Below are 27,942 nucleotides of genomic sequence, written 5' to 3'. Positions count from 1 at the left end.
ATATCTACAACGAAAGAAGCATAGTCTCAGGGTCCTCTAAGTACCTTTTGATCAAAGTCAAAAAAGTGACCGCTTCTCTCCCATCAACAAGTCGGTGATCGTAAGTTAATGCAATGTACATCATCTGACAGACAATGTAATTAGACATAAGTTGTATGGCAAAGTGAAGGAGATTAAATCATACTTACCGGTTTTATTTCAACCTGTCCATCGACAGCTACAGGTCGATCCTGAATACCATATGTACCCAGAACAGCTGTCTGGGGAACATTGATTATAGGAGTCCCAAACAATGATCCCCAAAGTCCACTGTTACTGATCGTGAAGCTTCCACCCATCATATCGTCTATAGTCAGCTTTCCATCTCGGGCCTGTAACCAAACAATTGTTATTTCTCCGAAGATCCAAAGCAACCTCAACAGGTCTATACATACTTTCTTGACCAATTCCGCAATTCCCTTCTCAATCTCTAGAATACTCATTGACTCAACATTCCGCAGAACAGGCGTAACCAGCCCCTTTGGAATAGCTGCCGCAATACTCAAATCCACATAGTCACGGTACAAGATCGTATCCTCGCCTTCAATGGATGCGTTGATTGCAGGGATCTCTCTGAGTGCTAGTGCGGAGGCGCGAGCCATTGGGCCCATGTATCCCAATTTCACACCATGTCTTTGCAGAGCTTCGGTCTTGTTCCTTTTCCTGAACTCTATCAACTGCGACATATCGACTTCATTGAATGTTGTTAAGAAGGCGGTGGTATTTTGGGACTCTTTTAGCCTCTGGGCGGTACGTTGTCGGATTCGAGTCATTTTAACCTATAAGTCAATAAATGTTAGCTTTCAAATCCACCAAGCTGACTTCACAAAATCACCCTCTCTTCTGCACGACTGTGTCTAGACCGCCAGTTGTGAGGCTGTCCAGGCGTTTGTGCACTTGATCCAGGAGCGGGTCGTTGTTTCTGTCTCTCTTCGTACTTGGGTTGTTCGGTCTCTTGAGCCGGCGGTTGTGCTGTAGTCTGAGGTCCTTGCTTCTTTAAAGTTTTCTCGTCGGTATTTGGGACTGATCTGCGGCTATGATCTTCATGAGTGGCTGCTTGTTCGCCAGCTTCAATTTCCGCAATCTCTTGATCGACTGTAACAACATCCCCTTCACTCACAAGCAATTTTTTGATAACTCCTGACTGTGGTGCATTTACCGAAACATCAATCTTGTCGGTCTCAATGGTAGCTAGTTCTTCGTCTCGCTCAATAAATTCCCCAATCCGTTTGTTGAGACGGTTCAATGTTCCTTCTGTGATTGACTCGGCCATCGGAGGTACGCGCACGACTATCTTGGAATGATACTGACGAGATGCAGTACCAAAAGGACAGTTCAATAGACCAACATTCTTCGAGGAGTAATGTTTCGTCGGGCTTAGTGCAAAGAACTGGTTGAATGCCACAGGAAACTGACTCCTTTGAACACATCTCAGACTGCTTGCGAAATGAACGCCAGCGCGAGAGGACCAAAATGGCGTCATTTCAAATGATCGAATTGTTGTTAATTCAAATGAGAAATGAACGTTACAAGTAGAATTATAGGTTGCAAATGTCCCCTCTTCAATACAAACATCGGAGTCGCCTTCCAGGTTGTGGCTATTCGGCTTCTTGTGAACTTCCCGGATATGCAGCTCATACTCCATCAACCGAAAATAACAATTTTGAAATTGCTTGATTGGATATAATAAATACACCAGATTTCGTCATATAACCGCCGTAAAGTCTACTTGGATATCTACCCCTGCCGGCAACTTCGACACCTCCACCATAGAACGCGCAGGCCGATGTGGGAATGCGGCATCGTACACGGATGCGAAGTCAGGCATGATATCTGCATCTCTGACGTACACCTTGGTATATGTAAGCTCTCAACCGACAGAATCCGGAAGTGGCTTGCGGTGCTCGACTCACCACTACTTTGACAACTCGTTCCAATCCAGTGCCGGAGGCTTTCAGGATAGCTTCGGTATTTTTAATGATAGTTTCTGTCTGCTCTGTTATGGATCCTTGAATCAAATTGCCTTCTGCATCGGCTGGTATCTGGCCCGAAAGCCAGACTTGGCCAGCGGCTTTAATTGCTTGGGACTATATGAGGCTCATTAGCTCGGCTCGTTTCTTCCATTCACTTGGGACTGTATACGTAATGGGCAAAAGCTGTATTTTCGATCAGTGATATGTACTAGTAGACCCATTGGCTTTACTTACGTGCGTATGCTTCATTTGTTTGGACGCTTGTCACTAGAGTCTTGGGCCCCTTGGAAGAGAAGCCACGAGCGGTCGGAGGCGTCAATCGAGGCAGAGGAGACACCAGCACCCTTGCTACTCGTGTAGCGATACGTGAATTTTGCTTCAACATGACTGAATAGGTGAAATTGAAGAACATCCAGTACGCCTATTTACCCCTCGACCCCTCGGCTTATCTTTGATATCTCGGCAACCGGGCCGGGCGTCGGGAGTCGCTCCCGACTTTTTGGGACTCGAAGAATTTGAAAGTTTGTCAGCGTCAAAGATATCAATTACTTATATATCAATCCTGGAATCTCACAGGAAATATACATAGTGCTTTTGTCAAAAATGGCTATCTGGAGAACACTGGGACGCTTGTCCAGCCAGTATGTCGATCCCAGTCACCCTGATTCATGGCCAATGACTAATTTCATCTCAGGGCTTGGACATCTACATCTATATCTGCTTCTCGCATTGGATCTCAATCATTGAACCAATTGCGAATGAGCTCATCTGCAGCCATGGCATCAGAAAGTCAAACCGCCGCAGCAGAGAAAGGCTACAAAATCGTGCAAGACGCAGGCAACTTCGATGAAGTTCAAGCCACTCGTCCAGACTTCAATCACTCTGCAGGTATTGAAGTCACCAAGTCCCCCAATCCCAATTGGAACTATGGAGATGGGGTCCCAGACAACGGCGCCAGCCTTGCCCAGAAACACCATGAGATCGATCCCTACGCCCCAGATCGGCCAATGATCAACAACTATCGCCTCCTCGTCTCTGGGATCGCACCACGACCCGTTGGATTCCTGAGTACCGTGAACTCCAAGGGCGAGAAGAATCTCTCCCCCTTCAGTTACTTCCAAGTCATCGACCACGACCCACCCATGTTCATCGTAGGCTTCTCGTCCCGACCCGGCCGTGTCAAAGATACATATCACAATCTTAAAGAAACCGGCGAATGTGTGATCAACACCGTCTCGGAAAACATGATCGAGGCAGTCAATGCCACCTCCATTGATGCGCCGTATGGGGTCTCCGAGTGGGACATTTCAGGTCTACACGAAGCGCCCTCGAGTACGGTGAAACCGGCCCGTGTCGCAGAATCGGTCTTCAATATTGAAGGGAAGGTGATTGACATCAAGGAATTCATGGATCATCAGAAACCGGGGATGAGTCTGGCCGCGACGGTCTTGATCAAGGCGACTCGGTTCTGGGTTAAAGAGGGAACTTCGGATGCTGCCTTCAGTCATATTGATCTCGAGAAGTTGCGGCCTGTTGGTCAACTTGGGGGCATGTCGTATGGGCGCATTTCGTCAACTTTTGAGACTCCACGGAAGCGATGGAGCGACGAGGTTCAAAAGAATGAGGCTTTGTCTAAATTCGATGCTGGGAATGGTGATGAGGTCTGATTCTTTTTCCGTGTTAGATGCATTGTATACTAGCGTTCTCTTATGTCGGGCGCAAAATGATTCATATAAATAGACCGTTCGCAAGAAGGATGAGACATGTCTCATGTGCCCTGGTTTCCCATCTTCTCATCTTCTCCGACACACGAGCGCCTTGTCTTAATCAGTTAAGCCTTTGTGGACATGTCACTTCGAATACTCCGGTTAGGTCCAAACTTATAGATCGAGCACTCTGACCTGGTTTGGCAAGCAGGTGTTTGTTCGTCCCCTGGTGTAATCAGGCCAATCACAGCCTCGACCAATGGACCTGAATCCAACGAAGATCATCACAAATAAGAACTGAACGTTATTGTAGATAAAGTGTAGATATATCTGATCTACTCCTGAGTCCGTCCACATAACGTGGGAGATTTCCAAGGTCAAGAATGTAACCCCATATTTTGCCAGCAAGCCACCCCCTTTTCCACTGAAGCTATCAGAACCGATACGCTTCTACACCTTGGCCTAAGCCAACGCCTCTGAAACAAAGGTCGAACGTCTTCCCCACACTCCCTGGAACTTCTCCCTTCTCTTTTGCGACCCTTCAACCCTTCATCCCCCCCGTCACTCCTTTAACCCCCCCGTCCCTCTTTACTTGTCACTCATTACTCCTTGGTCCTCGACCACCACATTCTTTGCAAAAATGACCTTCTTCTCCCTCCTTCGCCGCGAGTGCAACGGTGACGATACACTCTCTAGCTGCACAAAGCCCACCAGCCGAGCACTGACAGTCGGTGTTCCAGCCGCGATCACTGGATTGTAAGCATATCAACAAAAGACAACACAACAACAACAACATGCACTAATCGCCCAACAGCCTCCTCTTGACAGCTATAATCGTCCTCGTCGTCCTCTATTTCAAACGGCAGCGCAGAGACGATCGCGAAGATCTAGAAGAGCACAACCGCTCCTCGGGTTTCTACGGTCGCGACGGGCAAGGCCGATTCGGCGCCCAGGCACCAGGCCAGCACCAGCGCGGCGCTCCAACAAGCTCGCGTCGCAGTTCGGGCGAGTCCTTCTTTGATTACAAGCAAGAGGACTTTGGGCGGTATCATATGGCGTCGTTCCAGGAGCCCGAGGCGCCCAAGCCTACTGCTACTTCTACCACGAGAGTTGTTTCATAGTTTAGTTGTTTTTTTTTTGTTTTTGTTTTTGTTTGGGGTTTGGGGTTTGGGTTTGGGTTTGAGTTCTCTGATGCGAATGTGAGTCGGTACTTTGCATGCCAGGTACTTCTGCTGTTGTCGGGGGTCTGATAACTATCTGACTTGGTTCGCGTAACTTCCTGCGGGACGGGAACTAGGAGTTCTCTGGATTCCTTCTTTTTCTCTGATGAGCGTACTGGGGCCATATCCTGGCTGCTGTACTTCTCTCTTCTTTTTTTCTATTCTGTGTATTATCATGACTTTCAGTGATCTAAGCCACAATACAAAAGTCGCTTGTCTGATATTGCCATACCCCGGAGGAAAATGGGGTATGCCATTTGGCGCGGATTCAGGCTCTAACGAGAGTAGTGTGGATTTATGCGCTAAATGTGTAGATTGGACGTTATTTTGAGTTCGTTTTCATATATAATACATCTGGTCGTTGCCATCACTGGACATTCTCAATAATCTGGTTGATAGACATTGGCTCGCTGGTCTCAGTGCTCGGCTCGATCACGGGCTGGACATGAAAGTACCCCATTTGATGTAATACATGTTGCCAGCCCGGTCCTGCCGTGGCTTGAATTTGATAATAGGGCGCCTCGTTGGCAAACCACCTCTCCTTGCGCGTCGAGGATTTGTCGCCGCCTTCGAGAGCAGCGCGACTGGCTCGTGTGGTTCGGGATCGCTTCTCGCCGCGATGTTGTTGTGCTGTGAGTTCATACAGCTGCTGGCGGTATTGGTGTAGGCGTCCGTCAAATACCATGATTCCTCGGATGTACGGAGCCAGGTCTTCTGTGATGGCTGCGAGTCCATTCTCAAAGGATGGGGCGGGTCGAGTGGGGCCAAGCATCGCATAACTGGGGCGCATGATGGTTTCGAAAATGCGCTGGAACTGGGGTAGGGTGGATGGAGGAGTGATTTGGGGTTGTCCAGAACGAACTAACTTGCCCACGATTCGACTAGCGTATGATGATTCAAGGTCGGTTTTGGTGGTTGGGCGGAACGTTTGGCTTAGCAAGGCATTGAAAGTGGTGCTGACGGATTCACTGATCGATGAATGTTCGACACGCAGGTCTGATTGAAGGAGCGGGTATGTGTCGAGGTAGTTGGATCGGTGGCCTTCAGGAAGAGGTGGCGCGGAGATATCAATGTCATCCTGCTGGAGGTGAGTTGGTGTGTCTACCAAGGTACGAATCCCACTTACATTATTCATATCGATCGAGCAGCTGGAGCAAAGGATATCCAATGAGCTTCTCATCTCAAAGTAATCGGCTTCACGGCACAGCATGTCAAGCTGGGCTGTCTTAGAGCTCGATTGGAATTGAGCAGGTGGAATGAGTTCAACGTCACTCCTGCCACCCACATCTTCCGATTCTTGAAGTCCCATCCCCCACCAATGCAAGGTGTTTCGGTTGATTTCTGCTTCCTGCTCCAATGTGTCTTCACTTGAAAGTATGTCGCGGTTGAACCATCCCATAAAACGTTCGTAGGTATTCAGACTAAGGACTCGAACTCGATCCCCGTTGAAGTCAACGTTAGACTCAGGTGGCCATGCAGGGAGGAGCCAGTCGAGACCTGATTTTTCACTACCAACGCCCATCTGGCACCAGAAATTGAGGTCCATCAGAGACTTTCGAAGATCCTTTCCACTGCCCTGATAAAGGCGGGTAACAGCCTCCCGCTTCAAAATGTGACCTTCGCTGGCGGCAATGAGAAGCAAGTAGTCAACACCGAGATCCTGAGGAGCCTTTTGGTAGCGTAGGATAGCATGCAACGACATATCCTGAATGGGGATTAAACTCTCATCATTGCAGGTGATGATGATTGGTCGTCGTGATTGAGCAATGAGAGTAAGGACTCCAGTCCAGAACTGTTTGTCCTCTTCGAAAAGCAGATCCGCTTCTTCGAGCAGAATCAACGATTGCTTTTGTTGTCTTGGGCGTTTTGGGTCTGCTTCTGGTATCGGGCTTGGTTCAGGTTGATTTTCAGGCTGTTTTGATTTAGACGGACCCTTGAAGAAGCTCATCAACTTATTCTGCTTCCCATCATCCTTCAAGCTTTCCGTTGGGGTTTCCGATTCATTAAGAAGATGGACTAGGTGGTTTTGGGTCATGTCTCCTACTCGCTCCAACATATCCCGGGCGCTTCGACGGCTTCCGGGATTAATCTCAAAGACCTCGAAGTCAAGCTCTTTAGCAACGGCATAGACAGAAGCAGTTTTGCCGCAACCTGCAGGGCCGCTCAAGAGAATCACATTACTGACTTGGATTTTCTCTGATGCAGCCATGTCACCCGATCTAACCACAGTCCGCTGAGTCACACCTCCAGCGAGCTCATCGTCTGAACCAGACATGGTGTCCATCTCTGAGGCCTCTCCCTCGCTTGACACAATGAATCCATCGAGCTTGTCGGCCTTTTGTCGCTTTTTTCGCTTCTTGTCGCGTTTGATTTTGGATTTGGAAGTGTCTTTCGGTGGTTTGCCTGTGTCTACCGCCGTGATTGTAAGATGGCGTAGCCAGTCTCGAAGCATCTGCGGCTCACGACCAAATTGAAGAACTTCTTCTGCCGCCTTAGGAGCGTACTTCTGTGTCCAAAGCTGGGTTTCGTATTTTCCGCAATCGAATGCTGAGACTGACGAGAGAAGTGAGGTTTCAATCTTGGCGAGAGGTGGACTGGAAGCGTTCCAAGGAAAACGAGGGTTCGGCGAGGACCAAGACATTTGTTTCTCCATTGCTGAACGCAATATCTGATTACTTGCAACATGTCGAATGGGATGTCGAAGAGAAACAACGCTGTCTTGCGAGATTTCCGATTTAATGGCAATCCTTCTTGCCTCAGCAATCCCAGTGAGCAGCACACTTTCTTCGTCTCTAATTGACATCGCCGCAATCTTCGACTTCTTTCGATCATTCTCAATCCGGCATAGCGTGTCTGTGGTATTATCAGATGGGCAGAAGTCTCTGACGTGCACGAAATCTTGTGGAGGCCATAGTGGATCGAGAAGTTCGGGAAATTTGGACGCACGGCGGACAGATGTAGAGAAAGAGGGTATCGAACCGGCAACAACTCGTCTCTTGTTGTCTAAAGTCCCGGCTGCTGTATTTAAGCCATCTTGCGGTTGTTGTTTTGAGTCGGTAGCACTCTGGATATCGGTCTTGTGTGCATCCTTTTTTGAAAAGAATGGATGGGTTGGTTTTGAGGATTTTATCGTTGCTGGCTTGCGTGACGGCAGAGTAGGTTTGGCAACAGGGACCACACGACGATGAACCAATTTGCCACTCAGGATGTTATCAACAAGTTCTCCGGTCTTGACTTCTGAACCAACTCTGTACTTGAAGACTACCAGTTTTGAGCGTATTTTTGCGGGCCTTCCTCGCTTGCCTGTCCCCCTCTTCGTCTCTCGAGGAGGGCTTGAAGCAGGTGACGAGAGGAATTTCCCTTTTGAATTCAATTTCAGAGTCTTCTGTCTCGCTGATGACCTTCCGATTGGATTATCTGGGCTGTCTTGTTGCGTAGAAGTCGAAATTGTGGCTGCATTTGTATCGAGCTGGGCCTCTGCCAGCAGAGGCTGAGAAGGTAAATCGACATCGGTATCGTTAATATCGGCGGATTTCGTCATGGCCTCAGGGAGGCCACCACCGAGCCATGCTGAAATTCCAACATTGGAGGTTGCGGTTGTTTCTGAAGGTTGGGTTTTATCGGTCTTCCGCCTCTTCCTTCTTGTTTCGTTGGGATCTTCTTCAATGTCGTTGGAGCTCTCGTTAGCGTGTTGCGAAGCTTTGATTTTGTATTCCGTGGGGTTATGCTGTCTCTGTTCGCAAGCTGAGTTCTCGTTGCTTCTCGGTGTAGCCTCGTTTGGCTGGGTATTAGTTGTCGGAGGCAGGTCATTGGGATGCGTAGATTTAACAGAAAGTCCGAATTCTATATTTTGTGAGCGAGGTTGGGATCAGAGTCTAAGAGCATATGCTGACCTTGTCGAAAAAAGGGATGCAGGACTTGCTGTTCGTCGGATCCCATAGCCATTGGTAGATTGGATACAATGGTGTCCATGGGAATATTCAGGCAAACATGGGCGAGAGTTAGAGCAGAGATAGATATCCCGAGCTCAACATTGAAGTGACAGTCTGTAGGCCGATGGTAAGACAATAGCCAGTAGAGACAAACCACTTACAACTATATGGCCTCAGACACGTCCCGACGCGAAAGGCGCGGGCGCGTAAATGGCTTATGTCAGGCTGATTACCTGATGGATCCAGGCTAGCCCGATACGGACTAGGGGCATAGAAGTGGATTTACCGGGCCGATGTAATCCCGAAAATTTTTCAGATTTCCCGTTTGGTCTGCATGCAAAAGACCACACGCTTTGAAGGGACAGGAAATCGCTTGGTTTTCGAGATTTAGTCATGGACCTGCAATCTCCCTCTGTTCTGGCGCAATTGCCTCGCCCACTTCACGCCTCCACTGGCAAAACCCGTATCAGCGATGTCTTCAGTCTCGCCGATGCGAAAAAGCGCAAGCGCTATGAAGTCGCAGTTGCGGTTGATGGTGAGGCTGTAAACATTTACAATGTACGGCTGTCGGAAATTCCTGATCTCTGGTTTTTGAATTCTCACTAACTCTTTATCCCAGGTTCAAACGCCAAAGCTCGTAACGTCCTATGCCGTCCCGCCGCAATCTACTTTCTCTTGCCGCCCATGCTCCGTTCGCCGCAAGCTCTCGAAAAAATCGGCAGTTCGACGACAAACTTACACTGCCGTCACTAAGCCCGAACATCAGATCAAGTGTTTCGTGGAGGAGATCAGCAGCAGTGGCTCAAGTGCCCCAGTCATTTCTTCTTCGACTACCACCGTGACTGATTCGACCAGCCCCACCACTTTTGTCGGCATCGTCCCCTCCAGTGCCAATGATGAAGGAGAAATGGATCCATTTGACATTCTGGCGGTCCACGAGGATGGTCGTGTCCGCAGACTGTCCTCTGATTTGAAGACTCAGCGATGGAGCATTCAGCACAGCGAGATTGCCAAGGTTTGCTCTACTCACAGTGTCCAGTCCAGCTTCTTGGTAGAGTTTGAAGATGCAAAGAAGGCTTTGTTCAAGAGACGACAGGACCTGGCTTCGATGGCCTTGGGTGATTTGACGGCCTCTGGTGTCAATGAGCCATCCATCTTGCTGGTTGTATCGCAGCCAAAGAACACAGATAGAGTTTCTTTGAAGGATATTATTGTGCAGATGTTCTCTGTTCCTGCCGATTCGACGTCACAATCGCACGAGAGCCAACGGTTGAGACATCTCCAAACTTTCCACATCCCGGACCTGAGTGGCCTGGAAACTGCCAACTGCAGTGCAATGCAATGGAGCTTCCACTCTGGCTCGGCGGGTTTAAATCTTTCTTTCGACAAGGGTTTCATCAACGTCGATCTCTCCCAATACTCGCCTTCGGTCACTTCACAGTTCGTGCTTGATGAGCACTTTTCCTCGGTGATGCGTATTTCGCCCCAGTTTGTGATCGGTGCGAGCAAGTCTCTCGTGGCAGTCTATGACACCCAGTACAACTCGGTTCAGCGCAGCATTCCCGCGGATGATATTTCCTCGAGCACCGCATCAACCGCAGAGACCCCTACAAATTTCATCAGCTACTTCGCTAAGCTTGGAATTGCAGTGGCCACCAAGGGCAACACCCTTATTGCTTTTGACTTGAGCTCACTCCCGAGTGCGCCGAGCTCTTCTCTCAAGCGAACAAGAGATAGCCTTCTCATTGATGCCATTGGCAAGGGTATCGGTTCATCTGCTGCCCAGTGGGATGTGGCCTCTAAGAAGCACCGGTCTGACAACGTGGCTTCCCTTCGACTTACCTCCCCGGAGCAAGTTGAGAAATGGACACAGCTTACACAAACTATCGACAAGGCGGCCAAGACCAAGAACATTGACTTGTTCGATAACGCTGTTTTGACATACTTTAGCACATCTGATGCCTCTACAACGCTCCCTGTGCGCGGACAATTTGTCAACTCGGAAGCAACTCTTTTCTTGCTGTCGAAAATCTTTACTGTGGAAGAGTCTCGATCAAAAGATATTGCTTCGGCTTCTTCTTCTTCTCGGCTCCAGGTTGCCATGTGGCCTCCCACTACTTGCGAGTGGCTCATCAAGTTGGGTCACTTCTCATTCGATAACGTCGAAATTGCACTTCGTCGGGCCTACAAGCCGCAAGTGCTGCAGAAGTTCCCCACCGGTTCTTTTATTCAAGCTCTGCTTGATTCTGATCCCTCCCTCAACCAAGTCAACCAAGTTTTGGAAGGGCCTACTCTGATCTCCTCGGATGAATTGGCCTATGCGCTCAAGGTTTTCCTGAACCAGGCCCGTTCGCGTTCTGGAGCTCTTGAAGACACCGCTCGGGCGATTACCAACGGTGATATCGCCACTCCTACCCAGGAACTCACAAAGCACCTCGGGTCTGAGACAGCAACCCTGAAGGACATCTTCACCGGTCTGAATATCTCTCTCCAGAAGATTCATGCTCAGCCTCTCCCAGTCGTTGTGGCTTCTCTTCGCTCCAACCTCTCACGCACAGAGCTTTTCTCTATGGTTCACCATCTCCGTCTTTCTCTCGCTACTGGAGGCTATACTTCTCGCTTCACCGAAAACCCCCCACCCCCATCACGCCTCACCAGATTACTCCTTCTCTTTCCCTCAATGTCATTGTTGACCTCCTCACTGCTTCCGTAGACGCCGTTGGTCCTTCCGGCTGGATCTCCGCCGTTCCTACAGCTGGTGATTTCGAGGACTCAGACTCCGTCACAGCGGCTGCTAGCCGTGAGATGGAACTAATTGCCGATATGAAGTCCGAGATTTCCGCCGCTCTCGCAGGAGTGGAAGAGGCAACCTATCTCAAGGGAGTCATGTGCGAGTACCTCCGTTTCGCAGACCAGGTCGTTACCCCAGCCACTACTTCAGAGGATGCTCTGGCCAAGATGGATGCTGAGGCCGCTGGTCCTTCCCACCTCGTCCGCTACGAGAAGCTCAATGGCGCCGAGTTGATGATTTTCACTCGTCCTGGCGAAGGTGAAGATGGATTTGATGGTGATGCCGGTGGCAAGATGCTTCCTCTGTCACTCAAGACTACTTCCGGAGATGTTTCCCGCACCAAGATGAAGAAGTCTACCGGCGAGGTCAAGAACCGCACTAGCCGTGAGATTGGATACTTGCGTCGCAAGGCGGTTGGCAAGTACTCTTTCGAGCGACTTATCATCTAAAACTTTTCTTTCGTGTTCTATACTGTACCATTCATTGAGACAAAATATCCTGGAGTTAGACATGATCAATACATACTTTCGATTCCTTCCAAAAGTTAGCTCCGTTTCCAGTTCATGCAACTCCCGATCATTATATGATGAAATACGTCTTTATATCCAACATAATCGCAAATGGGCATATCTGAAAGAAGAGAGAACATGTTAGGGCACAAAACAATGCAAGAAATGGCCCACCCATTCGAGAACTCCGTAGTAGAATGCGTCAAATCCTTCAGAAGATTGAAGAGGCCATGACCTCCGTTCACCGACGTGTTCCTTCATGGCACTAACAAAGTATATATCGTGCTAGGTTACCTGATAGGTCTCACCGCTCGTTGCTACGTGCCAATTCCTTTTTATTCCCGCGTTGGGCAGCTACATGGACTCCGTATCCAGGGCAATGTTGGCTCATCTGTGTATATCTCTTGAAAGATGACTACGGAAAACACTTCGGGCTACCAACGTGCACACATTCTCTGCCTGTGGGATATTCAAGCTTCGAAATGAAAAAATTAATTACGTAGATCTGAAATGACGTCAAAAGGACCGCCCACCTACCCGCTAAAGGAAACGAGGGGCCATACTCTATTTGCAATAGCTTCAACCCTTGAGTGCGCCCCAACAATTGTACTATTTGATATTCAATCACCCTTGCGCAAGGAAGGAAACCAACCTGTTACTGCCTGATAAGTAAATTGACAATGTTAGTAGCCTCAGGTCAAAATGTTGACCTTTGGGTTTGGTGCTTGACTAGTGACCAGCCAGATATATATAACGTGCCTTCAACGTCATCAACACTCAAATCCACTTCAATTGAACCCCCCGTTACAGATCTATGCCTTTTTATTACACATTTCCAGCTTAGTCTGCTCTCTAATATCCATTTTAATTGAATTGTGCCCTTGCAGCGACATCGGTCAAGAGATTATTGGATTATTATCGAGACTAAGTGGGACCACAACATTAGGCTTCGAAAAGGACTCGATAGTGTTGAATTACTGGAGCATCGAATGTATTGCATGGGCTAAATAAGCCCTAACCGACAACTCCTGCCACTGCATCGGGGTCTATAGATTGGAAAGCGGGCGGAGTCGGTAACCCAGGTAAACACAAAACAAACAAGGAGCTTGAGTGGGGATTGAACTGCGCGGACCACATCTCCGCATGTCCGTTCTCTTTTGCAACTCCAGTATTTTTTTTGTTAGCTTCGATTCCTATGTACTAACTACTACGACATGCTTTGTGTCGCGCGACATTCAACCAGACGCGTATCATAACAAAGCAAGATGAGCCAACCATGGCTCGACAGTCTGTCCGACGACTGGCCCTCGATGCCAGCCTCGCCGACAAGTCCTGCACCAACTCCACCAACTCAACCATTGGCCTCGTCTCCAAGGGCCAGTTTGCCCGGAACCCCGAGTCGCATTCCAGTGCCCGCGCGGCGTTCCGAAAAACAATCCCCGGGGGACAAGAAGAAGGTGACCCGGCCCTGTCACTTCCACAGAAAAGAGCCTCCAACCCCAAAGACTCCCCGTACCCCCAAGACACCGAAACCGCGATCGCCGGCCCCCGATAAGTCCAAACCCAACACACCTAGGACCAAGGAAAGCCCCAGGCGCGTCTCCGCTGCGGTTCGCAAACCTTCAGCGATGGACCATCGATCCCCACTACGATCCGTCTCGAACGTCTCAAACGCCTCGAAATCGTCGGAAGTTCAGAGTAATAGTACCGTTCAGATCAAAACGAAGAAAGGAACAAAAGACACACAGGAGGGCACACCGGAATGGCGCAGGCGCTTACTGCGGGGGGAAATCGAGGCGGGCGAACAACGAGATTTGTTCGCGCCCATGGGACTGGAAAGTGTTTTCAAGCCACCGCCTCAGAGCTCATTGACACAAGACTCGATTCCATTTTCGAAGCAGGACGATCAGCTGTGGGATTTCACCGACAACACTTCGCGACAAGATAGAGACGAGGCGGAAAAACAAGATCAACAATCCGAGCCAGAACCAGAGCGCGTCGACAGTGAAGACGAGGGCGGAAACCACACTGAATCGGCGTCAGGGACTGTAAATCGCGCGCCGTGGGGAGAAGATGCGACGCAGGACGCGACACAGGACCCAGAAGGGTACTCACAAGGGAATACACAACTACGGACGGCGAGTGGATTGGAAGATCTTCGTAACGAAGGCATCACGCCCATCACATTCACCCGAAACAATACAGTTGACGGCACTAAGACGTCCGAAGTCATCAAATCTGCGCTGAAGCAGGTCACCAACAAATTGGAAAGTTTGTCTATCGAAAACGACAGCCGCCCAGAGTCCCCAGCAAGCGACAGCTTCCTCTTCTACAATCACAGTGAACCTCGTCCCGACGCGTCACCCCGCGACGACAGTTTACTAGACGTGACCAGCCACTCTCTCCCTCAAGATTTGTCGATGGGAACAGTCGACTTCCACCGACGTGGAAACCGCTCTTTCCCTCGTCGATTTTCACCATCGCCCTTCCCTTCACACCGTCTCTCCCCCGCAACCCTCGCCAACTCCAAAATTCGCAGTTCTCCCCTCTTCAATCCTCCTCACCGGACAGGCTCTCCTGCCCTACCTCGCCCATCTTCATCTCACGTTCGACCATCCACAGCTGGGGACACAGAAGGGAGAGACGGAAATATGCCATCTTCAGGAAGTCCACTGAAGTTGTTCGGTGACCATGATACATTCACGAATAACCGATTGCTTCGGCGCATGAGTCAATTCGAGGAGAGCTTCAGCGACACATCGGAAGGAGAAGAACCACCATCGCCGTCCGAGGAAGCGCGAAGAAAGGGCGAAAATCGAAGCTTCTTGACTGCGAGAAATGAACCATTGGGCGAGATTTCACCGAGACGTAATGAACGCCACGGATCTCGGAATAATGGACATCGTATAAGTCAATTCGGCGGTGGCGAGTTGGACAAGTTCGACTTCTCAGATGCCAGCCCCTACGAACACAAATTGATCTATGATGAGGCCGCAGGATTCGGATCTCGACCTACATCAAGGAAAAGATCATCAACTCGAAATTATCTCCGTGGCTCATCTGCACAGCATAGCTTATATCATTACAGCAGAACAGCCAGCTCTGGATTCACGCGAAAACCATCTGCCTGGGTTCGTCAGGATTTCTTCGACGATATAAGACCAGCCACTCGACCGGGCAACAAGGAGAATATGCCTCCTGATGTCAAACGAGTACCCAAGGCCCCTGGGATGGACCCAACTCCGAAGCGGCGTCGAACAATTATGCGAAAGAACAGCGTCGAGCCGAACTGGGAGAACGGAGACTCACCCCCAAAGTATGGTGACAGCATGTCACTGTTACAGAGAAGCCTAATGCAACAAGGCGTGCAGATTGGTAATAGTGACTATCTTGCTCCCCCTGGCTTTTCCCAATCGATGCAGCGACCACGTACACCGACCCCAAGTCAAATACGAAATGCTGCCGAAGCGAGCCTTATGGCGCATAGAAGGTTCTCCGAGTCCAATTTCGATAACACAGACTATTCGGACTCATTCTCACTCGATGGTGATGTCCCCCTTGTCAAAATTACTGGCACCAGTGATACTTCACGAAAGGGGTCAATCACCACCCAAGACTATCTCAACGAAGCCACGAAGATCATGGACTTGATCCGATCAAAAGGTCGGGGTGCAACTGGTCTGACCAGCGTTCAAGAGTCTGACGTGGACAGCGAAGGCGACGAGCTTGACCTGAGCTACGAAGATGAATCCACCCGCGAGGCATTCTCTCGCCCACCAAGCCGCGATGGAACAGATCTTCGCAAAATTAGGGAGCCCAAGGAACTGAATCCGTTGATTTTGAGCCATCTTAAAAAGTACCAGGAGCGCGATGATCGGGAATTCGATGGCGAAATGTCACTCCCTGGCCGGCCAGAAAGTCGGATTGACCTTGATTCTCCAAACTCGCAGAATATTCGCATCCAAGGACCGAGGAAGCGCAAGACCAGTGGCATGGCCGATGACACGGCCGAAAACATTGCTCAAGACTTGATGACTATCAACACCCAAATGTCCGGTTTCAGTGTCAGCTCGGCACCAACAGGATCCTCACAGAACTCCCAAGTGAAGGGGATGTTGGCCTCTGATCTGGTATCCCACCTCATCCCCAATGAAGTCAATGGGTTCAAATATGATCGTCGTAGGAATCAATGGGTCAAAGACGGAGTCGAAGAACCTCAGCCTCCATCCGAACCCGAGCAAGGCGAAGATCCTTTCAGAGATATTCCAGATTTGAGTGTGGATGAGCTACAAGAGATGATGAGAGTACATGGTCTCAGCTCTCCTACAAAGAGCACGACCGGCGACCAACAAGATGCCAGTGCCCGCAGGTCCCCCACAAAGATAGATGTTCGACCACATACAAGGGATGGCGCTCCGTCTCTCAACGGAAGCTCCATTCGGTCGAGAAAGACACGATTCACCTCGAGTGTCCCCAACACTGGCACCAGAACGACATCATGGGAGACGAATGAGATTGAAACACAAAACCACTCTGGGCAAGATAGTTCTCAAGAACACGGCCAGGGGTCTGTGTCTTCAAAGGCGTCTCGATCTCAAGGAAAACAAGCACGTGTTGCCACTGTCAACCTATCATCGGATACTGCACAGGCTACCTCCGAAGGGGAATCCGCCAATACTGAACGGGATCCAGCCTCTCAGGATCACGTCTACCAGGGAATTCCACCTCCCGAAGAGTCTATTCAGTCCGATAATGAAAATGATTCGATCCGGTCTTCTGTTCCTCCAACTGGACGACAAACCTCCGTTGCTGGACAGCCCTTTATTCGACGTCCCATTTCGAGAATCGAAGAAAGAAACGAGGATACTGTTGATGACCAAAGCCTTGTTCGCACAAATCAGTCACTTTCCGTCAGTGAGACACCTGCTCGCAATGGGGCAGAGCAATCCTTGATGCCAATCCAGAGCGCTGGACCCGACACAAGCTACAGCTTCCACCTCAGCCCCCTCGCAGACTTTTCGGTCAACCAGGGTGATCGAGCTCTGAATCTTGAGATGAGCTATGTGGCTCAACGAACAAATCCGTCTTCCCTGCGCCAAGTGCACGGCACATTTGCATTGGCGACTGGAGATCTGATCAAGCATATTACTGATGTAGAGCCATATGAGCCTTACTGGGAGCATGTGCGTCGCCTTGTTTTGCGGCAGAAGGGATTGATTACTTTACATAAGCTCAATGAGTTCTGCCCACGGTTAGAGGAATTGGATGTTTCCGATAACGACATCGGTCAACTGAGTGGAATCCCGCCATCATTGCGGACACTCAAGATCCCACGGAATTGCTTGTCCAACCTCACCCCTTGGAGCCATTTGGTTAATCTCCAATATCTCGATGTTTCAGGAAATGACATCGAGACATTGGATGGCTTCTCAAGCTTGATTCACCTCCGAGAGCTGAAGGCGAATGATAACCAAATCCGCAACATTGATGGAATTCTTGACCTCAATGGCTTGCTGAGTTTGAAATTAAGCAACAACTCTGTGACAGCGGTGGATTTCGAAGGGTCTGAACTGTAAGTTTCTCCAATCGTCGGAAATATAGAATGCTAATCAAATGTTTAGGACACGCCTGCGTGACCTTGACCTAAGTCACAATTGCTTAACGTCTGTTCGCAATGTTGACTGGCTCCCGTCACTTGCTACTCTTGATCTCAGTGCCAACAAGATCACTAGCCTTGAATCTCCAGCATCCCTCATTAGTTTGCGCGCCCTTAGGCTGTCAGGAAATCGTCTCGAATCTTTGGATGTCCGACCATTCTCTTCCGTGAGCCTTCTTTACCTCGATCAAAACCATCTTTCAGCCGTGACCGGCTTGGAAAATTGCCACAATGTTGAGGTTTTATCTCTCCGAGAACAGACGCCCAAGGAAAAGAATCCAAACTTCATGATAGATCTTGATCTGGGGCTTATCAAGGATGTCCGCAAAGTCTTTTTGTCCTCCAACAAACTTTCGTCTGAGGTCCTCACCCCCTCTGCTCCTCTCTTGCGCCTTCAGCTTCTTGATTTGGCTGCGTGTACATTGAAGAGCATCCCAAGTGACTTTGCATTGAGCTTCCCTAATCTCAAAGTTCTCAATCTGAACTTCAACTCTGTCGATAATGTGGAACCCCTTGTGGGAATGAACTGCCTCGCCAGATTGATGATTGTTGGCAATCGTCTAGCACGTATGAGACGAGTCTCTCAAATCCTCAGTCGACTAGGAAGAACCGGAAAAGGGACTGCGTGCTCCTTGCGCAAACTGGATATCCGCGGCAATCCATTGACTGTTGGCTTCTACCCACCCGCAGTAACCGGAAATGGCACGAACATGGATCGGAAGAAGTTGAAGTCCAACGAACATGCAATTGTTCGACATCAACAAGTCCACCGAGATCTTTCCGATGCACTCGCAGAGCTCGGAAATGATGACCAGATATCCCACCGGGCAACCATGGGAGACGAGGCAAAGCCTGACACGGACGTTGAAATCAACGACCCATTCACAGTCCCGTTGGCAGATCCCCTTGCCGACGGAAAATATCTAATCCATCTTGACCAAGCCACACGTCTCCGTCGGAGAGTTCTCGAACTTCTCCTGTACGCCGGCACAAGCGGATCTCTCCATACCTTGGATGGCCTGGAGCTCCGACCCTCGCTGGGCGACCAGGCCTCCGACATGAACCAAGCATGGGATAGACTAGAGCATCTTGGCGTGCTGAAGAGGAAGGCGATCAAAAATTAAGGCCAAATTCTTTGTTATTCTTTAAGTTGATATTTTGTTGACGCGCGGAGCGAGGTTGTTTGGAGCATTGTTGGTAGCGTGCATGGAGTTTTGGCCCTTTGTCCGACTTACTTTGGGGACGGACTTTTTTGGTCATGCTTGGGATTTGGAGTTTGCTATCAGCATAATTGCATTATTGGAGTTTTTTTTTTACTCAATGAATTCCCTTACTGTTCACGAAATATTCAGCTTCTGATGTATCTGAAGCTTTCTTTTTAAGAACCCTGCCGACATATGCATGAGTATCAGGCTCCGCTGAGACTCCCCGGAAATGAAAACTGCCAAAGCCGATCTGCTACGATTGGCTTGGGTCTTCTGGTTGTTCAATCTCTTCAATCTGTCTAGTCTTTTTAGCCCTTTCACCCTTTTGCCTCTATGTCGCTCTTTCTTTCTACATTACATTTTATCCCATCTGGTTACATTTTGTTCCATTCCATCCACTGCTGTATTGCCCCCATAACTACCTGGTGTATCTATTAGAATGACCCGTTATTGATGAGCTTCTAGTAGTATGGAGTATGTGAATGTCGACCGTCAGACCGGGTGTCGGGTATCACGTCGATAGCATTCCACTAGGAGCACCCAGAAGGGAACTCTTCTGATCGAGTAGTTTAATTGAATGAGATCACTAAGTTTTGCAAAAAAGAACCATAAGTCGTGAAAAGAAGACATCCAGTCCTTGGTCTGGACACTTATGGAAGCGCCGACGCGTACGGCGAAGGCATAACAAGGAGTGTCCAAACACACGAAAATGGAATGAACAGTGTCCTCCAAAGTCTCGAGCGCTATTGGGTTCGATGGCTAAACACCTCGGCTCATACGTTATTTTGGCCATCAAACAGGCAGTCAAGTGAGCCAATTGAAATTAAGCTTAAAGACAGGATTAGAGAGGTTTGAGATAATTAAAAAGAGTGTCTGATTAATGTTAGTGACCTTGTAAAAGATATCTGCCGCTTGTCATTGATCTGAAGCATCAAGTACATGGACCCGGATCATCTCACAGGCATCGGTAGGTGCTGAATCCATTGACAACTTGGTATTGATCAATATTAGCCACAGAAATCGCTTACAGGAACAAGGTGAGCCAGTACAACCTAATGCACTATTTTGAAGCTAGTAAGAAACTTCAACCTGTTACTCACTCACTATTGACTAGACCAAGCTCAGCCTGGGTGCAAAAGTGCTACCCTTATTCCTTGTATCCTCAGCGGCCAACCGAGAGATGCATTCACATGCCGTCAGAATCGCTGTGTCACATTAATTGCCTCATTCCGTACGGATAAGTTTCAAGGCATACCATTCATTCTCCGCTACATGAACATGTTTGCGCCTACCCGTGGCCTTCAGTGGAGCGGCGCGGGTCGGCCCATTCAACCTTAACTTTATTCCGCTGACATGGAATCGTTAAGGCTACTCCACTAAGAATAGATAGACAGCGTCAGTAGATGAGTCTAGCGGAGTAGCCAAATTGAACCAGACAATGTGATTTGCAGAAGCCATAGTCAAGGGAGACCCGCCGGCAGGTACGTAAGACTCTAAAACACAATGAACAAGAGTGACTAATGTTTCAACGAGCAACGCTCCTCCTCATGAGCGACCATTTCCTTTTCGACTTCCAATGCAGCATTGTGGGCCATTGCGACGTCACGACGTGCCTCATCTAACATGATTAGATCCATTTCCCCTGAGCGACTCTTGAAAACACGATCCATCTCCTCCAATGTCGCGCCCTTGGTCTCTGGGAGGAAAAAATAAATCCATACAATGCTAGCAGCAAGAAAGACGGCGAAGAAAATATATGTGCCCCATTTCCAAGCCTGGAACATAGGGGGAACGAAGAAAGCGACAGCGAAGTTGTTGAGCTAAATCCGCGTTAGTGCTGGTCTACAATTCTATGGAGTCACTTACCCAATTGCTTGATGCACCAAAAGATGAGCCCTTCGATCGGATAGAAAGGGGGAATATTTCTGCTACCAATGTCCATGATACTGGACCCCAGGTAGCCCCGAATGCACCGACATAGATCCAGATGAAAGCCACTGCAGCCCAGCCAGCGTTTGAATGATTTTCAAAGTCGTTTCCAAACTTGGCGACAATTATACCGACCAGGACCATTGAGATCCACATAACAGCAGAACCGGCATATAGCATGGGCTTTCGACCAATTCTGTCGATTAGAGGCATGGCCGGGAGAGTGCATACAAAGAACACGACTCCCGTGACTCCGGTGGCGAGCAGGGCTTGAGTTCCTCCAGTTAGACCCAAGCTCTGAAACACGGTGCTGGCGTAGTAAATAATAGCATCAATACCACTCCATTGCTGGAAGAACATGATAAGCCAAGCAATGGCGACGCGCTTGAAGTTATCCCAGGTTCGGAAGATCTGATAATACTGGGCGAATTCGCGGACCAATATGCTTCCTTGCTCCTTGGCCGCCAGATTAGGGAACGTCTTTGCAAAGGATCGCCTTTCGAAGAGACTCTCTGCTTCAATCTCCCTGAGTTCAGCCTGGATTAGCTCATGCTCCTCGGGTAGGTTGCGTAGGTAGGACAAAGTAGAAAGTGCCTCCTGAACTCTACCCTTTTTGACAAGCCAGCGGGGGGAGAACGGCAGCCACCAAATTCCACAGGCAAGTAATACGGCAGGAATGCCCTGGATGATAGAAGGAAGCCGCCAGGCCATGTCGGATTGTGTTTCTCCGATACCGCCAATATTGTTACTTCCATATCCTATCCAGAAGGACAACATAATTCCAAAAATCGTTGCGAATTGGTAAAATGAGACCAAGAATCCGCGAAGCTCGGGAGCTGATAACTCGGCGTTATAAAGAGGACTATCGCGTCGAGGTGTTAGTTGATTCAATGAGATTCTAAGTAAAGAAAATACCCACCCAACGCCACTGAAAGTTCCAACTCCAAGACCGGTAAAGAATCTGCCCGCATATAACAAGCCTGGCTTATGGTAGCTGGCTCCGCAATAGAGATAGCTTCCAAGGACAACCCAGCAACAAGCTGAAAACATAGTGTACTTTCGAGAAAATATTTCGCCCAAGATTCCGGCGGAGAGAGAGCCGAGAATACCGCCCAGTTGTAGGATTGATGTGAGCCAGCCGGTAGCGCTAGAGGACGCAACGACAGTAGGGAAATTGTCTGTAAAGCGAGTCATAACCAGGGACTGGCCCAGCACTCCCTGTTGATATCCATACTCGAATCCGCCAACCCTGTATCAACAATTAGAATAGTATTCATAACAAAAGATTAATTGAGACATACGAAGCGAATAGCGCAATGACCATTAGCTTGGGGTTGTGTAATAGGGATGTCCAACGATTCTTCATCGCCGCCTGGGCGCGAGAGTCTCGATTTGATTCAGCTGCGATTTCGCCCATTTTGCGAGGCTGAACTAAATTGCAACAACTCAGAATTGAAGTTGCGAACCACGAAGTTAACTTTGTTCCGATAGAAAAGCCAGAGCTCACAATATAATGGCAAGCTGTCGTGTGAGCATGGTGGGTAAAGCCCAGCGTATTTATTCGATCAATATCTCCGAATGAGACCACCGAGAGGACAATCATCCGTGGCTACGATATCCTGCCTGGGAACCTCGCTGTTTTTGGAAGTTACTGCCACTCGGGAATACTGCGGGGGTTGCGGGGAACCACGGGGAAACCCCAAATGGGCCACATGAGGTGCATTTTAAGGTTTATCCTCACGAGTTAAGCTAATTGCAGACCCAATTCGGGTACTTCTAAGCACTGCTTATTGCATAGAGCTTCAGGGTAAACCAGTATGTTAGTTGTAACCCTCGGCCAGCTTCTGCAGGTAGCTCTAAGCGCTTTCATCCCTTAGCGTTTACCAAGCCCCAGAAAACCCATCAAAGTAAGAATAGAATGGAGAACAATAGAAACTACAATTATACAGGAGAAATGGGCCTTTATAGCATGCAATTTGACTAAAATGCCTGAAACACAAGGCATCGACTAGTTGGTAAAATCTTCAGGATCCCACTGACTGAACCTAGTGTGATTTGATATTCTACTGCACTAAAGGTATACTGCAACTGGCCATAAGATCAATTAATAGTGATCTAGAACCGAAATATGTTAAGTTAAATGACTTGAATAATAACACGGCCATAGCGCGTCAAAGGAAACTGCCCATCATCGGTTCCCTCCAGAATGATCGAAATAGTCTGGCCGCGCTTTGCGTCAGCTGGAATCTCCACACTGGCCCGGCTCTTTCGATGCTCAGCTACGACCACGGATCCTGGGTAGGTGCCTTCCTCTAGATACTGCCACCAGGAAGTGCTGATATTGTCATTATCTGGATCGTGAACTGCACCGGTCAAAGTCACCGTAGTCCCAGGACGTCCCTTCACTGAACCACCATTTAGTATCTCAACAGAGGGTGCATGATTTCCGTCGCTATACTTTGGTGTCACTGTCCACTGCATGCGAGCTGCAAAGTCATTCTGAACTGGCGCTAACCAACGGTCGATGGTGTACATGTCAACTTCAGTCCCATTTTGACCAATCTCATTTTCAGCCATCACCCAGAGATCCGGAAAGGTGGAATTCTGCTTTGCCCGACCTCCCCAGCCACCAAGATTTGGGTTGGTTGGGTCTTGGAGGCCGGTTGTCAACAAGGGGTTGAAAGCCACATTATCACCCTCAGAAAGGAAATCGTAGGGAGCAAGCGGCTTACACCAGCTGGCAGCGGATGCCGTTGCATTGGCGAAAATGTCATTTGGATCACCCGGCATGGATTGGCCGTCGAGCCAGGAGCGGTAGAGCTTCCCGTAAGGCCCCATCTCGATGTTTGGCCTGATCCATTCACCAGTGAAATACAAGTTATCGTTGGGTAGCCCACGAACGTTGCCCTGGCCTTTATTGCAGTTGTATGCCCAGGTGGCGTAGCCAGCCGACATCTCTTCAACACGGACTTTGGGCCAGTGTAAAGCAATATACTCAGCGTATGTCGGATCTTGGAAGCCACTGGCCATAATGACTGCTTTTCGGGAGATTCTCTCCTTGGTTCGTATCCAGTTGCTCGACTTGGAATACTGGTCCTCGATTGACTTGAGAGCACGGGCGATGGTATTGGTGCCACCCCAAGCCTGCAAGTACAGCGTTCTGGGATCATTGTCTAACAGTAACGATTTAATGAGATTGGAACCAGCGGTGTCCTTTTCCATCTCACCCTCAAAGTCGATGTTGCCAATCTTGACTGTGGACAACAGCTCCTTTGGTGTTGGGTAAGATGGGTCATGTTGACGAAGATTCGGATAGACCTCTGCATAGGCCTTGAGGACTTTGTCCTCAATTGTTCGTGTGCCAGTCCAGCGCAAAGATGTGCCGTTGCCGTTGCCGGCCCAGTGCCATACGCTAGAGCTATAGATGATACCCTGTGTATCAAGGTCATTCGTGTAAAGCAGGAATCGAATTAGCGAGGCCAAGTCGTCTTGTTCCATGTCGGTTGTAACGACAGTTCGTAACTTTGTTGATCTGCTGGTGACATAGCAGGATGCAGCAGGTAGTGTAGTGGCTATCAGACCAAGCGTGAGAAGACGTTGGACCATGGACCACATGTTGGGCGATGCAGCTTGTCCAGTAATTTCAGCGGATTGAGAGATATGATTGTTGACGAAACATCAAGATCGAGCGTGTTTATATAGTTCACGTAAACCCTGGAGCTAACCCGGCGGGGATATTGTGGGGACCCCACAATCTTGGCAATTGTCCCTGAGCTCGCTCCGCATTCTGTTCCGCAAAAAGGTAGAATAGCCACTGAGTTGCTGAGGAACTTTCTTTATGTCAACAAATGCTGCATCATGCAACCCTGTAATGCACTCTAAGCCGCCCTGACAAGTCTGTCATCCGCGCTTACACTTACCTCAAATGGATCATGCTTCGAGGATGTCTAGATGCCGCATCACGTCTTGGTCCCTTATGCACTCTGGAATTAGTACTAGTCATAGTATCAATACCTTAAAGATCTAGACATAAGCACCGTAAAACCTCGCCTCTACATGAACAATTTAGGCGATCAAATGCGTACATTGGTACACCTAACTTGAGGATTTGGTAATTAGATCGCCCTATATATATTTCATTATTGAAGGCTTGATTACAAGTCCCAGCACGAAAAAAAACCGCCTTTAAAGGCTAAGCTCTGGTTGTAAGTGATTTATGCAATGCTAGAGGTAAAGAAATCATTGGAAACGCGAACAGGGAGTTAGATTAGCCCCCTGCCCTGCATCAAAAAATCTCAAAATCTAGTTTATTGCTACAAAACGGTTATCCTGATGTTTACACTATGCAGATTAAGACTTTGAATATCAAGAATTGAATTCTATTGTCAGTCCCAAGAAAGGGCAAAGACAAAAACTTAATTATTTGGCGTAGTGCCATGTGTTCAGATAGGGCTTCCTAGCCACATATTTATGCAAGATATCATGACTCAAGGCAAAGCGGCAATCATTTCTTACCCTGGACAAGAATCTGCTTCTCCTTCTTGATCTGCTTGACAACCTCAATATCAATCTTCAAGACGTTGGCAACAGTATCAGCTGGGGTCAGAGCAAGCCACTGGGCCAACGAGATATCAGCAACACGGTCGCTCTTATACAGCTCAATCCAGATAAGCTTCTCAGTCTCAGAGGTGTTTTCAATGTAGTGGCCTAGATGAGAAAAGTTAGCACAATTGAACGAAGAAAGAGTTGACATGTATACATACCACTGTTGTCAGGGAATGCAGCAGTGTCGCCAGCTTGAAAGTCGAAGGTACGGGCTTTGGAGTCACCAATGAACACGGTCGCACGAGCATGGCCTTGGTGAAAGTAGAGCCATTCCTCAGCCTAACTGACTGTTAGTAGTTGGTCTGGCAGATGTTGATCGGGAACTAACATTGGGATGCCAGTGAAGCTCACGAAGGCCCTTAGGCTCCAACTCAACGATGGCAGCGGCAATAGTCTTGGAGATAGGGAAGTTGGTGGAATCAATCTTGCGAAATGTGCCACCATGACCAGGAACGGGCTCCGATGGATGCTTGTAAGTGTGATAAACATACGAGTTATCACCCCTCAAGGTGCCTTCTGGTGCCTTGTCAAGGTCTTCGCTCACGGTACCGTTAAGGATATAGGGGAACTTTGAGGGTACGTTGTCGAAGACTTTAGGATCAACTCCAAAGTTCTTAGCAAGAACATCTCGAGGAGTATGGGCAATCCAGTCGTCCACCATGAAAGTCGTTCTGAATTATTAGCATGGGAAAATAGAAGCGAAGCAACAGAAGCCATACCCAATTTTCTCAAAATTACCGTCATCAAAAGCAAGAAGATATTCGTTCTCATCATCTAAACCTTGCACGTTGTGGGCAACACCCTTAGGGAAGTACCAGATGTCTCCTGTTTCGAGCTTCTCGGTGGTGAATCCACCATTCTCGTCGACACCGGAAAGTAGCAGAGATCCATTGTAAACGAATCCCCACTCGGCCTGTACTTCTTTAGTATTGAAAATTTGGTGTGGGTTCGAAGTCATATACCGTTCTATGCCAGTGTAGCTCGCGAATAGCTCCCTTCTTCAGGTGCTGCTGCGCACCAGCAATATCATGGCTTTGTGGCAGGTCCTGGATTACTTGTTCTCGGGACCAACCACCTGGAAAAAGTCTAGTCTGCGATTCAGAGAAGCTCCATTTGACATTGGGCACAAAGCCATTGTCGGTGCTGGAAGTGCGGAATTGATCAGGATTCTGAAGATCGAGCTCTCGGTTGGTTCCGCCTAAAGGCAGAAGAATGTTAGATTTCATCAAAATGCTAGATTTATCTCAGCCTACCCAAGATTGGTGCGCCCTTGCCACCACTAATCGGTTGATCCTTGCCAATGTCCTGTCGTTTGACCTTGGGAACCGCAAAGGCAGTGGAAACGAACAGACCGAGGAAAGCGATGGTTTGAGACTTCATACTGACCCAGATAGAAGTCAGTCAGAATGCAACACTAAATTGCAAGAGTCAAGAGTCATCGCGGGACGTCGTATATATAGCATTTGAAGTATACATTCTAACTCCCATCCCCACCAAGGGCTACCCTCCTATCAAATCTCGCAACTGGAATATTTCCAGAATGCCACAATCGAAACCAAAACTCCCCCACGGCCATAGAAATGATGACTGCACATGAGCATTCAGCTTTAGCCCAAAGTATAAACCGAACTATTGAAAGACGTGAAATGATGCAATCCAGGCGAGTTCTTTATTTTCGCCTACCGCGGAACAAGTTGTAAGTGAAGATTTGAATTGCCAGGGACAAATGAGAGCCTGACAGGAACCAGGAAAGTAAGTTCGTTCAGTATAACAACATTCTTGGCATCATGTCGAAATCTATGCAGGGCTCGCCCGTGTTCCTGGACCCCATGGAGAAAACACAGTGTCGATCGCGGACCCTGACATGTAGATGGAACATGCCTCTAAAATTACGACGAGTCATGAGGTCGGATTGGTCAAATGTTGAAAGTGTCTTGCCCTGAATCACCTCATCCATGCCTTGAATGATTAGATCCCGAATGCCTTGGCTGGCTTGGCTTGCTTGGCACCGCAGATCATCCCTTCAAATCAACAAGCCAAAGTAGACCAAAAGCTTCGCTTTGATGCCCAGGTCCCAATTCTGGGTTATTTAGTGCTTTTAGTGGGAGTCGTGAGAGGGTTATCCCTGAGCGTCTTTGGTGAGCCTTTCCTATTTAGGTAAGCACATGGCGTTCTGTGCCCTAGTCCTGTGAGTCGTTCGTCCACATATCATGGTGGCATCCAATTCAGGGCGAGATTCAGCCAAGGAATTTCATGATTCCCCGAGCTGCTTCCAGATGCGCACCTCTAAGTTCGCACTATCGATCCCATGAACTTGTAATCCCTGTCAAATGTCGGCCGTCCCTCCATCACGAGTGTCTATTGACTTCAATCACGA

The 27,942-nt window shown here is 48.7% G+C and overlaps 10 protein-coding genes across 10 annotated transcripts; 4 read left to right on the top strand and 6 right to left on the bottom strand.

Annotated features, from left to right (window-relative positions):
* Window positions 1-4: 4 nt before the first annotated feature.
* Window positions 5-1,684, bottom strand: N7511_002239 (uncharacterized protein; the record flags this gene model as incomplete). The annotated part of the gene is made up of 4 exons (XM_057124664.1): window positions 5-124; window positions 189-371; window positions 435-818; window positions 875-1,684. 4 exons carry the CDS (start codon window positions 1,682-1,684, stop codon window positions 5-7), a joined length of 1,497 nt encoding a protein of 498 aa, XP_056986823.1.
* Window positions 1,685-1,744: 60 nt separating this feature from the next.
* N7511_002238 (RidA family protein) lies at window positions 1,745-2,397 on the bottom strand (the record flags this gene model as incomplete). The annotated part of the gene is made up of 3 exons (XM_057124663.1): window positions 1,745-1,891; window positions 1,953-2,119; window positions 2,247-2,397. The coding sequence occupies 3 exons, from the start codon at window positions 2,395-2,397 to the stop codon at window positions 1,745-1,747; spliced, it is 465 nt and encodes a 154-aa protein (XP_056986822.1).
* Window positions 2,398-2,615: 218 nt separating this feature from the next.
* N7511_002237 (flavin reductase family protein) lies at window positions 2,616-3,679 on the top strand (the record flags this gene model as incomplete). Its single annotated transcript, XM_057124662.1, has 2 exons — window positions 2,616-2,653; window positions 2,707-3,679. The coding sequence occupies 2 exons, from the start codon at window positions 2,616-2,618 to the stop codon at window positions 3,677-3,679; spliced, it is 1,011 nt and encodes a 336-aa protein (XP_056986821.1).
* Window positions 3,680-4,358: 679 nt separating this feature from the next.
* On the top strand, window positions 4,359-4,839 carry N7511_002236 (uncharacterized protein; the record flags this gene model as incomplete). Its single annotated transcript, XM_057124661.1, has 2 exons — window positions 4,359-4,474; window positions 4,533-4,839. 2 exons carry the CDS (start codon window positions 4,359-4,361, stop codon window positions 4,837-4,839), a joined length of 423 nt encoding a protein of 140 aa, XP_056986820.1.
* Window positions 4,840-5,305: 466 nt separating this feature from the next.
* On the bottom strand, window positions 5,306-8,883 carry N7511_002235 (uncharacterized protein; the record flags this gene model as incomplete). Its single annotated transcript, XM_057124660.1, has 2 exons — window positions 5,306-8,781; window positions 8,832-8,883. 2 exons carry the CDS (start codon window positions 8,881-8,883, stop codon window positions 5,306-5,308), a joined length of 3,528 nt encoding a protein of 1,175 aa, XP_056986819.1.
* A 380-nt stretch (window positions 8,884-9,263) lies between these two features.
* On the top strand, window positions 9,264-12,110 carry N7511_002234 (uncharacterized protein; the record flags this gene model as incomplete). Its single annotated transcript, XM_057124659.1, has 3 exons — window positions 9,264-9,428; window positions 9,490-11,442; window positions 11,529-12,110. 3 exons carry the CDS (start codon window positions 9,264-9,266, stop codon window positions 12,108-12,110), a joined length of 2,700 nt encoding a protein of 899 aa, XP_056986818.1.
* A 1,325-nt stretch (window positions 12,111-13,435) lies between these two features.
* N7511_002233 (uncharacterized protein) lies at window positions 13,436-18,950 on the top strand (the record flags this gene model as incomplete). Its single annotated transcript, XM_057124658.1, has 2 exons — window positions 13,436-17,742; window positions 17,792-18,950. The coding sequence occupies 2 exons, from the start codon at window positions 13,436-13,438 to the stop codon at window positions 18,948-18,950; spliced, it is 5,466 nt and encodes a 1,821-aa protein (XP_056986817.1).
* Window positions 18,951-20,548: 1,598 nt separating this feature from the next.
* N7511_002232 (sugar porter family MFS transporter) lies at window positions 20,549-22,377 on the bottom strand (the record flags this gene model as incomplete). The annotated part of the gene is made up of 4 exons (XM_057124657.1): window positions 20,549-20,851; window positions 20,898-21,822; window positions 21,880-22,209; window positions 22,262-22,377. 4 exons carry the CDS (start codon window positions 22,375-22,377, stop codon window positions 20,549-20,551), a joined length of 1,674 nt encoding a protein of 557 aa, XP_056986816.1.
* A 719-nt stretch (window positions 22,378-23,096) lies between these two features.
* On the bottom strand, window positions 23,097-24,575 carry N7511_002231 (DUF1593 domain-containing protein; the record flags this gene model as incomplete). The annotated part of the gene is made up of 1 exon (XM_057124656.1): window positions 23,097-24,575. The coding sequence occupies one exon, from the start codon at window positions 24,573-24,575 to the stop codon at window positions 23,097-23,099; it is 1,479 nt and encodes a 492-aa protein (XP_056986815.1).
* Window positions 24,576-25,464: 889 nt separating this feature from the next.
* On the bottom strand, window positions 25,465-26,945 carry N7511_002230 (uncharacterized protein; the record flags this gene model as incomplete). Its single annotated transcript, XM_057124655.1, has 6 exons — window positions 25,465-25,667; window positions 25,724-25,844; window positions 25,894-26,236; window positions 26,285-26,478; window positions 26,528-26,763; window positions 26,819-26,945. 6 exons carry the CDS (start codon window positions 26,943-26,945, stop codon window positions 25,465-25,467), a joined length of 1,224 nt encoding a protein of 407 aa, XP_056986814.1.
* Between the last annotated feature and the right edge of the window lie 997 nt (window positions 26,946-27,942).

Source organism: Penicillium nucicola (genome assembly GCF_028828085.1).
Source record: "Penicillium nucicola strain IBT 29836 chromosome Unknown utg000002l, whole genome shotgun sequence".
Classification (NCBI taxonomy): Eukaryota; Fungi; Ascomycota; class Eurotiomycetes; order Eurotiales; family Aspergillaceae; genus Penicillium; species Penicillium nucicola.
Note: the sequence above shows the minus strand (reverse complement) of the source record. Positions and strands in the feature narration are given on the sequence as shown.